Source organism: Hemitrygon akajei, chromosome 22 (assembly GCF_048418815.1).
Source record: "Hemitrygon akajei chromosome 22, sHemAka1.3, whole genome shotgun sequence".
Taxonomy (NCBI): Eukaryota; Metazoa; Chordata; class Chondrichthyes; order Myliobatiformes; family Dasyatidae; genus Hemitrygon; species Hemitrygon akajei.
This window is the reverse complement of record NC_133145.1, coordinates 60,992,077-61,006,601: the sequence shown is the minus strand read 5'-3', so window position 1 is coordinate 61,006,601 and position 14,525 is coordinate 60,992,077. Positions and strand designations below refer to the sequence as shown.

Below are 14,525 nucleotides of genomic sequence, written 5' to 3'. Positions count from 1 at the left end.
ACTGAAACTGGAGAGGTTTCAAAGGAGGTTCACGAAAATTATTCTAGGTTAAAGGGAATATAAAGGGCTTCTTCACACAGATTGGTGGGAGTGTGGAATGAGCTGCCAGATAAATGAGTGAGCCAGGTAAATGCAGGCTCACTTTTAACATTTAAGAAAAACTTGGACAGGTACATGGATGAGAGGGGTATGGAGGGATATGGGCCAGGTGCAGGTCAGTGGGACTAGGCAGAAAAATGGTTTGGCACAGCCAAGAAGGGCCAAAAGGCCTGTTTCTGTGCTGTAATGTTTTATGGTTCTATGGATTGAATGGCTTGTCATATGAAGAGCGCTTGATGGCTCTGGGCCTGTATTCATTGGAACTTAGAAGAGTGATGGGTAACCTAATTGAAATCTACTGAATGGTGAAAGGCTTTGATAGAATATATGTGGAAAGGATGTTTCCTATGGTGGGAGTGCCTAAGACCAGAGGATGCAGCCTCAAGATAGAGGGATGCCCTTTTAGAACGAAGATGAGTAATTTCTTTAGACAGAGTGCTGAATCTGTGAAATTTGTTGCTACAAGCAGCTGTTGAGGACAAGTCTTTAAGTATATTTAAGGCAGCGATTGATAGATTCTTGATTGGTCAGGGCATGAAGGGATACAGGCTGGGGATGGGGAGGCAGGAGAATGGGGTTGAGAGGAATAATGGATCAAGCATGATGAAATAGCACAGCAGACTCAATAGGAGAAATGGTCCAATTCTGCTTCTTTATCTTAGTCTTATATACTTCTGAACTACAATCACTGGGATCCACAGTCTGGAATTTCCCTTTAAGAAATTTACCTCTACTGCTAGAGACTGTCTTTTTATCATTGGTGAGATTGCTCTGCTAAAGAAAGGGGAGTCTGCCTTTTTCTTGCTGGTGAGATTGTTCTGCTACAGAGGTGAGATTGCCTCTTCATTGCTGGTGAGATTGCTCTGCTACCAAGAGAGTAAATTGCCTTTTTATCACTGGTGAGATCGCTCTGTTACAGAGAGAGGGAATGTTGCCCAGGTTTTTTGCGTTTTGGATGTGGACTTGGACAGTTAAATTTTTTCCAGTCTTATGGTTTTTCTTAATTCTGTGTTTTTCGCCCGATATTCATTGTTTTGTAGCATGCAGGGGAGGAGGATTTGGGAGTTGTTATGCCTGCTGTGCTTTTCTTTCTTGGTTTTGTGGCTGAGAAGAAGAATTTCAGAGTTGTACACTTTGATAATAAATGAACCTTTGAAACTTTGAACTGTTTAAATGAACTAGTGATTTTACGATCTCCTGATAGATTTGGTGAACTTGATTCACAAGAATGCAGCTACGGCCATCATCGAGTTGGCCAATTAAAGTGTTGAGGCCCGAGAGCAGTAACCAAACCGGTGTTTAGTTCCACTACCCTGTGCCGATTAAAACGACGAACCAGATTAAAGCATTGACTTCATGAGCAGAATTCAATGATCCCACTCACCCGTCCAACAAGCTCTTTGACCCCCTACCATCAGGGGGTAGGTACCACAGCATTAAGACAAGAACTGTTAGGATGGAAAACAGCTTCTTCCCCCAAACTATAAGACTACTGAACTCCCTACCACGCCCAGGTCTCATCACTTCTGAAACACCAGTAGCATTATACTATTTACTTTTTAACGTAAAAAGTCATAAATGCATCTTATTATGTGTTAATTTGTTTATGGTAATATTTTATGTGCTGTATGTGTGAGTTATATGTACTGTGTTGTGAATCTTAGTCTGGAGGAACATTGCTTCATTTGACGGTAAACATGTATATGGTTGAATGGCCATAAACTGAACTTGAATTTGAAAGCTAACTGATGTTCAGCCTTATTACTCCGCACCAATTAAAGCAGTGAAGCCTGAGAGGGGAAAATGAACCAGTGTTTCGCCCACTTCTCCGTGTCAGTCAAGTGCCCCCACCTGAGCTCGTCCCATCTGTCTCCCTCTCTTCTTGCTACTACCATAGGGTGGTAGTTTGGTCTTTGCTGTGTGTGGTTTTTCGTGGACTCTATTATGTTTCTTTGTTTTATGGCTGCCTGCAAGAAGTTGAATCTCAAGATTGTATATGGTATACATACTTTGATAATAAACTTACTTTGAACTTTGGGTCTGGATTAGCTGAGATCGTTCAAAATTAAGAAGAGTACAGATAGAAATAAGCATTTTCTATTATTAGAGATCTCAAGAGCCCAGGGGACAGAGAAAAATAATGAAACTTGCAAAAGAATGAAAAGTGACACGAGGAAAATCTGCCTTACATCATAAGTGATTAAAACATGAAGTGTATTGTTGGGTAATATTGGAGACAAAATTAATTGTAGAGTTCACAAGGGAAGTGAATAAGTTTGTGGAAGGAAAGAACTTGTAGGGAATGTTAGGAGAGTATGGGGGCCTAGCTAGATTGTCCTTTCTTAGAGCCTGAATGGTGTACTTCCAGGTGCAAGTATTCCATGACTGCTTGTGCTGAATGTTCTTATTCTGCTAGAGATAATATATTGTAGAAGTGTTTGCAATTTAAACTCAAATCACCCAAAAAATGTCTGTGACTAATACAGCAAATTCCAATTTTGTGTGTATCTCACAGATCAGTGCTGATGTTGCAAGCTACAGAACGATTTGAAGAAATTGCTATAATTCAGCTTTGGCCTTGCTAAATCTACAGACAGAGATGATAAACCACAGCTGCCAATGTTTGCTCACTATGTTTTCACAGATGAAACTGTGAAAAACAAATTACTGACTTAATAGTGCTAGAAGCAAAAAAACCCATGTTGTTGACACCAAGATTCCACTTAACCAAATATGTCACTGTATCATGGCATAAAGCTTTAGGTGCTGCAGTGGATGGAGCACGTGCAGTGATGGGTTAAATTGTAGGTCTTACTGCACCCTTGAAACACATCTGCAGAATTATTCCATGGATTGCATTATCCATCGTGAACTTCAAGTATGCAAGGACTTGAAATCTCAAAATGCTGCAAAATCCATCCAAAATGTTGTTAATTTTTTCTTTCAAAATGGGAAGATTTAGAAAAATTGTTGATTCAGAAAGTTCAATGAAATGGAACTTGAAGAAAAACCTACCACTCTCTCTCTCTATTGCATTGTGAAGTGAATATCTACCAATAAAGGTAAAAAAAAAGACTTGTGGAACAATTGGAGCCTTTCAATATTTTCCATTAAGATGATGCAGTGATCACAACTTTAAGATGAACAATTGGCGCATGATCTAAAGTTTTTCACTGATATTTTGAGACATTTTCAAACTGTCAAAGTTGAATACCATTTTAACAGTAGGATTATATCTGGCCTTACTTAAACATTTTCACTCTGTTACAAGTTAAAATTTCTACAACATTCAAAGTAAATTTATTATCCAAGTATGTGTATGTCCCTATATAGTACCCCGAGTTTCATTTTTCTGCAGGTATACACAACAGAGCAAAGAAATACAATAGAATCAAGGAAAAAAAAACTAAAAACTGCATATTTTTTTTACTTAGTTAAGTATTGTATGTAATTAGTTCTGCTACAACAAGTGTATGGGACATTGGAAAAAAAAGTTGAATTTCCCCATGGGGATGAATAAAGTATCTATCTATCTATCTATCTATCTATCTATCTATCTATCTATCTATCTATCTATCTATCTATCTATCTATCTATCACAAAGACTGCCAAACAACCATCATGTAAAAGACGCTGCAAACAAAAAGATAAAATAAAGTAAGTAAATAAATAACACTGAAAACATGAGATGTAGAGCCCTGGACAGTGAATCCATAGGATGTGGTATCAGTTCAGTGTCGACATGAGTGATGTTATCCATGCTGGTTCAAAAGTCTGATGGTTGAGGGGTAATAACTGTTCCTGACTCTGGTGGTGTGGGACCTAAGGCTCCTGTACCTCCTTCCTGATGGCAGTAGCAAGAAGAGAGCATGACCAGCATGGTGAAGGTCCTTGATGATGGATGTTGCTTTCATGTGGATATACTCCTTGTAGATATGCTCAATAGTGGGGTGGCTTTTTCCTGTGATCAGCTGGTCTGTATCTAACACTTTTTGTACAAAGAGGCACAGTGTCAAGAGATTTGAGTCACTTTCTTCTTTAAGCAGGGATAAACACATTGTCAGCAGAAGATCACATATGGGAGGAATACAAGCAAATCACAAGATCAAGCTAGCTTTCATGCCAGGGTTGAAGACTAGCAGAAGGAGAGATCCTATTTGTCCTTTCTTGTAAAACAATTCATCAATGGTGCTATCAAAACTGAGGTTACAGCATCATCATCTTCTTCTTAGGGAGATACAAAGCTGAAAATAACTTACTTCCACTCTGGATTTGTGAGTTCTCAGGTGACTAATGAGATTAATGTAGGAAAAGCAGACACTTTCACAGATGGGGCAGATAGTTGTTGCTGGGGCAGGCAGATGAGTAGTTTGTAAGGTGCTTCCACCACTTATGTTGTGTCTATGTGTGCAAGGCCTCAAGGGTCTAAATATCCACTTTCAGATTCAGATTCATTTAATTATTTATCACACATACTTTGAAACAGGCAGTGAAATATATTGTTTGCATTAACAAACAACACAACCTAAGGATGTGGTGGGGGCAGCTTGCAAGTATCGCCTCACACTCCGACAGCATCATAGCATGCCCAAATTGCTCACTATATTTACACAGAACTCAACAAACAACAAAATAACAACAGCAAACAAGCCCCAAAATAGTCAGATATTTTGTTGTTAATTAGGGTAACTTCTGCTAGAGAGTAAAATCTGCTGATTCAGCACCTTCGAAGTGCCAAAGGTGCCAGATTATCAGTCTGAAATCCTTACAAATCAACATCTGATCAAGCTCCTTTGCACCCCTTGTAGGCACATTAACCATAATTCCAAAGGATGGTTACTTAAGGATAAGTAAAAATTCATTTATCAAAGACGATTATCTTGAGGTTCTTGAATTTCTGTGTATTATCTACATCTCCAAAGGCCAACACGTTTGCCGCCCCGTGTGAAAATATCATGATGTATCTATTTACTGAACTCTTGGTAATAATTTGAAACAACTAGTGTTTAATATGCAGTTCTGTCTCAATTGAATTAAATGATGGTTAATGGAGTAGACTCGTAGAAGTCAGAAATAGGCCGGAACAGAAGCTCACCTGCAGTTTCATCTCAGAGTAGACCTTCTCAGAATTCAGCTCGACTTGTCTCTTGAATTCCTCTAGAGCTGCATCTGCCTTCTGTGCTTGGAACTTCTGCAAATCGGTCACCCGTGTCAGTTGATCTTCTTTTTCACTACAACAGTACAAGTGTTTTAATATGCAACTCAAATGAACCTTTAGTTTAACAAGATAAAAACCACCATTAACTCTATTCAAAAGCGTTGTGTCATGCTGGATTCACACTGCACATGGAATATCTCTAGAGTCCTTCCCTTTAGACTAGCAATGAACCCAAGTCCCATTGTCTTTTATGATGGTTGTTGATGATCCCATAGCTTTATTTGAACAAGAGCTGGATGGTTTTCTAGGTTTGTTAGTCAATGAATCCTTTAATCAATGACCAAAACATTCAACTGGCTACTTACCTTATTGCTTTTGGCACCAAGTGTACAGGTTGGGTGCAGTGTTTCCTTAATAATAATAATAATAATAATAATAATAATGAAAATGAAAATGTTGGAAATGCTCAGCAGTCAAGCAGCATCCATGGAAAGAGACAGAATTCATATTTCAGACCTTAAATCTTCTGGGACAGGTGTGACCTGTAGAAAAAGGACAGGTTGCACTTAAATCTGAGGGGGACCAATATGCTGGCGGGAAGGTTTTCTGATACTATTGGGAAGGATTTAAATTAGATTTGCAGAGGAATGGAAACCAAACTGAAGAGGCAGAGGATGGGGCGGTTGGCGCACAAGTATCGACAGCTTGTAGGGAGTTTGTGAGGAAGGATAGGCAGATGATAGAGCAAAGATGTACTCAGCCTGATGGTTTGAGATGTGTCTATTTTAATGCAAGGAGTATCATAAACAAGGCAGATGAATTTAGAGCATGGATCAATACATGGAACTATCACATTGTGGCCATTACAGAGACTTGGGTATCTCAAGGGCAGGAATGGCTGCTGAGTGTACCAGGCTTTAGATGTTTCAAAAAGGCCAGGGAGGGAGGCAAAAGAGGTGGAGGCATGGCATTGCTGATCAGGGATAGTGCTCAGGCTGCAGAAAAGGAGGAAGTCATGGAGGGATAATCTACTGAGTCAGTGTGGGTGGAAGTCAGAAACAGGAAGGGGGCAATATCTCTACTGGGTGTTTTTTATAGACCCCCCCAATAGTAACAGGGACATTGCGGAGGGAGGCAGATTCTGGAACGGTGCAATAATAACAGGGTTGCTGTGATGGGAGATTTTAACTTTCCTAATATTGATTGGCATCTCCTGAGCGCAAGGGGTTTAGATGGGGTGGAGTTTGTTAGGTGTGTTCAGGAAGGTTTCCTGATGCAATATGTAGATAAGCCAACTAGAGGAGAGGCTGTACTCTATCTGGTACTGGGAAATGAACCTAGTCAGGTGTCAGATCTCTCAGTGGGAGAGTATTTTGAAGGTAGTGATGCAACTCTATCTCCTTTACCATAATGTTGGAGAAGGATAGGAGCAGACAATTTGCGAAAACATTTAATTAGGGTAGGCGGAAATATGATGCTATTAGACTGGAACTTGGGAGCAGATGTTCTCAGGGAAATGCACGGCAGAAATGTGACAAATGTTCAGATATGTTCAATTGAGGCAGGGAAAGGATGGTAGGGTAAAAGATCCATGGTGTACAAAAGGAAGTAGAAAATCTAGCTCAGAAGAAAAGCTTGAAAAAGGTTCAAGAAAATAGGTACTGATAGAGTTCTAGAAAATTACAAGGTTGCTAGGAAGGAAATTAAGAATGAAATTAGGAGAACTAGAGGGGCCATGAGAAGGCCTTGGTGAGCAGAATTAAGGAAACCCCAAGACTTTCTACAGGTATGTGAAGAGCAAGAAAATGAGCCGTGTTAGTATAGGACCAATCAGCTGCAATAGTGGAAACCTGTGCATGGAGTTGGAGGAGGAGGCGGAGGTACTTATTGAATACTTTGCTTCAGAATTCACCAGGGCAAAGGATCTTGGCAATCATGGGGATGACTTACAATGGACTGAAACGCTTGAGCATATAGACCATATATGTCAAACTCAAGGCCCGCGGGCCAAATCCGGCCCACGGTGGAATTATCTTTGGCCCGCGAGATAATATCTAATTACTATTAAAGCTGGCCCCAGTAATCAAAGCACCTATGGCGTATGATATGGCTAATGCTGAGTTTATTCAGGTACCAGGTTTTCAGGGTTTTTAGTGTTTATTCGGCAGTCTTCTTCATAAGAAACGGAATTTGTAAAGTGAAACACTTTGTAGTTATAGCAGAGACTGAGACACATGAGAGCAGGCTGAAAAAACGGAGGCAACGAAAGCTGCGTTCGCACGCGTCCGACTGATCCGGCCCGCATGAAGCTGCATTTTGCTCAATCCGGCCCGTGACCTAAAATGAGTTTGACACCCCTGATATAGACACTGAGAAAGAGAATGCGCTGGAGCTTTTGAAAAGTTAGATGAGTCGCCGGGTTCGGATGAGATATACCTCAGGCTGCTGTGGGAAGGGAGGAAGAAGATTGCTGAGCCTCTGGCAATGATCTTTGCATCATCAATAGGGATGGGAGAAGTACTGGAGAATTGCAGGGTTGCAAATGATGCTCCCTTGTTCAAGAAAGGGAGTAGAGCTAACCCAGGAAATATAGACCAGTGAGTCTTACTTCAGTGGTGGGCAAGTTGTTGGAGAAGGTCCTGAGAGGCAGGATTTATGAGCATTTGGAGAGACATAATCTGATTAGGGATAGTCAGCATGGCTTTCTCAAAGGCAGGTCTTGTCTTATGAGCCTGATTGAATTCTTTAAGGATGTAACAAAACACATTGATGAAGGTAGAGCAGAGGATGTAATGTATATGGATTTTAGTAAAGTATTTGATCAGGTTCCCCATGCAAGGCTCATTCAGAAAGTAAGGAGGCATGGGATCCAAGGAGACCTTGCTTTGTGGATCATGAATTGGCTTGCCAACAGAAGGCAAAGGGTGGTTGTAAATGGTTTGTATACTGCATGGAGGTCAGTGACTACTAGTGTTCTGCACGGATCTGTTCTGGGACCCCTCCGCTTTGAGATTTTTATAAATGACCTGGATGAGGAAGTAGAAAGGTGGGTTAGTAAGTTTGCTGATGACACAAAAGTTGGGGGTGTTGTGGATAGTCTGGAGGCTATGGTGGGACATGGATAGGATGCAGAACCAGGCTGAGAAGTGGCAGATGGAGTTCAACCCAGATAAGTGTGAAGTGGTTCATTTTGGTAGGTCAAATTTGAAGACAGAATATAGTATTAATGGTAAGACTCTTGGCAGCATGGAGGATCACAGAGACCTTGGGATCTGTGTCTATAGGACACTCAATGATTGCTGCGCAGGTGGACAGTGTTGCTAAGAAAGCTTATGGTGTGTAGGCAGTCATCAACTGTGGAACTGAGTGGCAGAGGCGGATACAGTAGGGTCTTTTAAGAGACTCTCAGACAGGCACATGGAACTTAGAAAAATAGAGGGCTATGTGATAGGGTAACTCCAACCAACTACAAGATTCTTTGGTGGGCATTAAAACAGCTGTAAAGCTAAACTGGGTGCACAGATGCACTTACTACAGTTAGAAGAATGGTGGGTGGGGGGAATCTCTTTGATACCTATTGAATATTGAAAGGCCCAGACAGAGTGGATGTTGAGAAGATGAGCGGGATGTTGAGTGGGAGAGTCTGTGATACTAAAATTGAAGGGCATGTTCCCAGGTTTGTAGCGTGTGGCTTTTCAGGGCCAGTCATTTGCGAATCTGGTTGGTGCATTAAGCTGACAGCACAGTAGTGTAGCAGTTAGTGCAACGCTTTACAGTGCCAATGATCACTGATCAGGGTTCAATTCCTGCTCCTGTCTGCAAAGAGTTTGTATGATCTTCCTGTGACCACATGGGTTTCCTTTGTACACTATGGTTTCCTTCAACATTCCAAAGGCGTATAGGTTAAGGTAGTGAGTTGTGGCTTGCTATGTTGCCGTTGGAAACATGGTAACACTGTGGGTTGCTCCCAGCACATCCTCGGACTGTGTCGGTCGTTGACACAAATGACACATTTTCAATGTATGTTTTGATGTACCTGTGATAAGTAAGTAAAGCTAATCTTTAAATGATGATGCCAAGGTCAAGGACAAGGAGTCCAATCTTGCAATTCTGTCTTTGGCAGCTCCTGGTAGTAATGGAGGCTGATAATTATTGTTTCTTAGCATAGTAAATTTACGAAGAACTGAGTTTCAGTCAGCCCAGATCTCAGCCTGCTTAATGAAAGGACAGTTCAATCAATATCAGTATCAAAAACACTGCAATCCCATTGCCCCACTTTACATATTCCCCGGAACTGAGGATGAGTCAGGACCTTCACGAGATGTAATGGGTTGAATGATATTTTTCCCCCAAATGTTATCAAGCAAGAGATCTAGCGGTTCTTTTTGGTCACCAGCTACCCCTATTTTTCATAAACTGAATAGTCCCCGTGGTGACATCATGCACATGTGGGAGGCATCGTCCATTGCCACTTACCCCCCCCCCCCATTAAGAGCAATCAGCTTAATAGTAGGTCAAAATGTCATCCAAGTTCAGTTGAAGCTAGAATGGCCTTGCTGTAATAATGCCTAATATGAAGAGCAATTCATAGATGATGAAAAGCAAAGTGTAAACATCGAAACGGGACTCTTCATTCATGACAGCATCTTTGAAGTTGGTTCTTGCGGTCCTTAATAAGAAATTAATCTGCACACTTCCACTTCTCCAGATTCCTTCCTTGCCTGGCTGTCTGATTTCCTTTTGAAATGTCTTTTCTGCAGGGAAAGGCAATGCTGCTTTGATCCATTTTAAATGCAAGTGCTGCTGGCTCTTAGAATTCTACTACTGATGTGCCGTGTATTCAAATTCAAATAGTGAGATCAAATACTCAGCAGATCAGTCCTGAAGAATGCATAGCAACTACTTGGGATGGACCAGAGGGTCTCCCCTTGTCCATACATTCTTGATGATCTTGGGTGTGATCAAGACTGTGCCACTGACCTGTTTTCCTCCACCCGCAAAGTTTTTCTTAGCTTGTACATTTTATATCTTCCAGCATCCAGCACCTGCATCAAATGGCATTTTATTCAAGTCCTGCTGCCGGAACTCCAGTCAACCAGGACATGCAATGTTTGGCTCCTGAATATTTGTGACATAACACAACTTTTGCACTGGCTATCATTTTGTTAAGAACACAACTAATGCTGGAATGCACTGAAGCCCAGACTGACAGTCTTGGGCTAAGCAGTACACTGCGCTCATTCAATGGTAGAAGTTTGCTCATCTGGATTTCAATGTGTGACAAAGTTAGCTCCAATTTAATGCGAACTGTGCAATTGCATTGTGAGGAAGCTGGGATAACTCTCTAACAATTGCCCATCTGACCTTGCCAAATTTTTCTGAAGAGCAAGAAGGAACAATACAACTGAGTCAATATCCCATACCCTGAAATAATGGCTAGAGACAAAGGGTGAGCCTAGTGTGTCAAGGATTGCAGGTGAATTGTCATCTAGTCCCAGCTAAAGATGCAAATATCCCTTCAGTAAACATAACTCATCCTTGAGCATTATCAAATAACATGGAATAATGGTACAACTAAAGGTCAGAGTCAAAGTAAATTTATTATAAATGTATACATTGCCATATTCTTGCAGGCATTTACCGGAAAATTAAGAAATGCAATAGAATTTATGAAAAGCTATACATTCTAAATTTGGTAAATTGATTTTAAATTGGACAGTATTAGAAAGGACCTGGCAAGTGTGAATTAGGACAGGCTGTTTTCTGGCAAAGGTGTACTTGGTAAGTGGAAGGCTCTCAAAAGTGAAATTTTGAGAGTACAAAGCTTGTAATGTGCCTATGAGAATAAAAGGTAAAGATAACAGGTTTAAGGAACCTTGGTTTTCAAGAGATATTGATATTATGGTTAAGAAAAAATGGTGCTTCATAACAGGTATAGGCAGGTAGGTTCAAACAAGGTGCTTATGAATATAAGAAATGCAAGAGAACACTAAAGAAAGAAATCAGGAGGGCTAAGAGAAGGCATGAGTTTGCCCTAGTAGACAAGATGATGGAGAATTCTAAGGGATTCTACAGATATATTAAACGCAAAGAGATAGCAAGGAACAAAGTTGATCCTCTGGAAGACCAGGATGGTAATACATGTGTGGGGCCAAAAGACATGGGGCAGATCTTAGGTGAATTCTTTGCATCTACATTTACTCTGGAAACAGACATCGAGTCTATAGAAATGATGGAAAGAAGCATCAGCTTCATGGACTCTGTACAGATTACAAGGAAATAGCATTGCTGTCTTGAGGCAAATTAGGAAGGATAAATCCCCAGGCCCTGATAAGGTGTTCCCTTGGACTCTGCAGGATGCACGGGCCCTAGCAGAGATACTTAAATCAGGCTTTGTGACAGGGGAGGTACCAGAGGATTAGAGAGTACCAGCGTAGATCTTACAAAATGGTAGAGCATTGAGGAGTGCTGTAGAACAAAGGGATCTGGGAATACAGGTCCATAATTCATTGAAAATGGTGTCACAGTTAGATAGGGTCAAAAAGAAAGCTTTTGCCACATTAGCCTTCATAAATCAAAGTACTGAGTACAGGAGATGGAATATTATGCTGAGGTTGTATAAGACATTGGTGAGGCCTGATTTGGAGTACTGTGTCACCTATCACCTACAGATGATATGAAGATAGGTGGTGTTGTGGATAATGAAGTAGGTTTTCAAAGCTTGCAGAGAGATTTAGGCCAGTTAGAAGAGTTGGCTGAAAGATGGCAGATGGAGTTTAATGCTGATAAGTGTGGGGTGCTACATTTTGGTAGGAATAATCAAAATAGGACATGCATGGTAAATGGTAGGGCATTGAAGAATGCAGTAGAACAGAGTGATCTAGGAATAATGGTGCATATCTCCCTGAAGGTGGAATCTCATGTGGATAGGGTGGTGAAGAAAGCTTTTGGTATGCTGGCCTTTATAAATCAGAGCATTGAGTATAGGAATATGTAATGTTAAAATTGTACAAGGCATTGCTAAGGCCAAATTTGGAGTATAGTGTATAGTTCTGGTCACCCAATTTTAGGAAAGATGTCAACAAGATAGAGAGAGTACAGAGGAGATTTACTAGAATGTTACCTGGGTTTCAGCACCTAAGTTACAGAGAAAGGTTGAACAAGTTAGGTCTTTATTCTTTGGAGCATAGAAGATTGAGGGGGGACTTGATTGAGGTATTTAAAATTTTGAGGAGGATAGATAGAGTTGACATGGATAGGTTTTTTCCATTGAGAGTAGGGGAGATTCAAACAAGAGGACATGAGTTGAGAGTTAGGCGGCAAAAGTTTAGGGGTAACACAAGGGGGAATTTCTTTACTCAAGAGAGTGGTAGCTGTGTGGAACGAGCTTCCAGTAGAAGTGGTAGAGACAGGTTCGATATTGTCATTTAAAGTAAAATTGGATAAGTTTATGAACAGGAAAGGAATGGAGGGTTATGGGCTGAATGCAGGTCGGTGGGACTAGGTGAGAGTAAGCGTTCAGCACGGACTAGAAGGGCCAAGATGGCCTGTTTCGGTGCTGTAATTGTTATATGGTTATACAGTTATACCTACAGGAAAGAAGTAAATAAGGTTAAAAGAGTGCAGAGAATATTTACAAGGATGTTGCTAGGACTGGAAGAGACCTGACTTATAGAATTGAGTGAGTTGAGACTTTATTCCTTGGAACATAGAAGACTGAGGGGAGATTTGATAGAGATATACAAAATTATGAGGGGTATAGATAGGGTAAATGCAAGCAGGCTTTCTCCACTGAGATTGTATGGGAGTACAACTAGTGTTCATGGGTTAAAGGTTAAAGGTGAAAAGTTTAAGGGGAACATGGGAGGAAATTCCTGCTCAGAGAGTCATGGGACTGTGGAATGAGCTGCCAGTGCAAGTGGTGCATGCCACCTCAATTTCAACATTTAAGAAAAGCTTGGATAGGTACCTGTATGGTAGGGGTATGGAGGGCTATGGTCCAGGTACAGGTCAATGGGAGTAGGCAGTTTAAATGGTTCAGCATAGACCAGATGGGCTCAAGGGCCTGTTTCTGTGCTGTACTTTTCTATGACTCTATAAACAAAGACTAACAAACAACCAATGAATGAAGAAAAGACAAACTGCACAAACAAAGTAAATAAATAAATAACACCACAGGTTACTGGAAGTATGTGATAGTGTGATGTCACTGATAAAATACATTAAAAATCCAGCATTGCTACTTATGAAGTAAATAATGATTCATGATCAAAAGTCAGACAGCCAGTAGCATTTATGCATGACTTTTATGTTATTGAGCGATCATGTTCAAAGTTCAAAGTACATTTATTATCAAAGTATATATACTATATATAAGCTTGAGATTTGTCTTCTTGCAGGCAGCCACAAAACAAAGAAACACAATAGAATCCATATAAAAAACTCCATAAAAGGACCATCAAAACACCTAATGTGTGAAAAAAAGAACAAATTGCAGAGACAATAAAAAAGTACACAAATGACATACAGTACATGAACCACTGAGTCTCCGAAACTGAGTCCTCAGCCATGGAGCCAGTCCAGCATTGAGGCAAGTGACACCGGCCCAGGAACTAGATGGTTGCAGGACACAGCCACAGAGCCAATCAAGAGCTGAAGCGAGTCCTAACGGGTGCAGGCCACAGCTGCAGAGTCAGTTCAGTGCTGATGTTAGTAAACCTCACAGAGTACTGACCTGAACACTGGTTTGTCCTTTGCTCTTAGCCATGATAGCCCAAACCTTTCAATCTGGCTCAGCACTTAAACTGATCAAACATTGGTTCATTTTTCGCTGTCAGGCCCAGGACCCACCACTTTGATCCAGTCCCAAGACCACTTCAGCAACAGCCATCACAACTGGACTCACACCCTTGACAGTCCAGTTCAACAAATCCCCAGGGCACTGCAAAACTGCCAGGTTATACAGACAGCTCAAAAGCACAACTCCCAAAGGTAAACCATAGACTGTGGATTGCAGTGACCATAGTCCAGGAAAGGAGTAACTATTAGAATAGTTAGTAGTTTTGTTTGCTGCCTTCAAGGCGTTAATATATTTAGCCAGTGCCATTTTTAACAGATTCTATATTGTAGACATTTTTGTTAAGTTATAAAGTATCAAAAGAAAGCATTTTTGACATTTATACTGAAAGGAAAAGTCAATCACTACTGACCCATTTACAAAGTTTCAGCCAATTCCATAAGCAGTGATAGTATTTATGTAGTCAAATAA

At 40.8% G+C, this 14,525-nt stretch overlaps 1 protein-coding gene across 2 annotated transcripts in view; it reads right to left on the bottom strand.

Annotated features, from left to right (window-relative positions):
* Positions 1–14,525, bottom strand: part of cep112 (centrosomal protein 112) — a 531,702-nt gene that overhangs the window by 227,065 nt on the left and 290,112 nt on the right. For both annotated transcript variants that reach the window (XM_073026401.1, XM_073026402.1), the window contains exon 18: positions 5,195–5,330. In XM_073026401.1, coding sequence (XP_072882502.1) covers positions 5,195–5,330 — 136 coding nt within the window. The remainder of the gene's footprint in view (positions 1–5,194; positions 5,331–14,525) is intronic.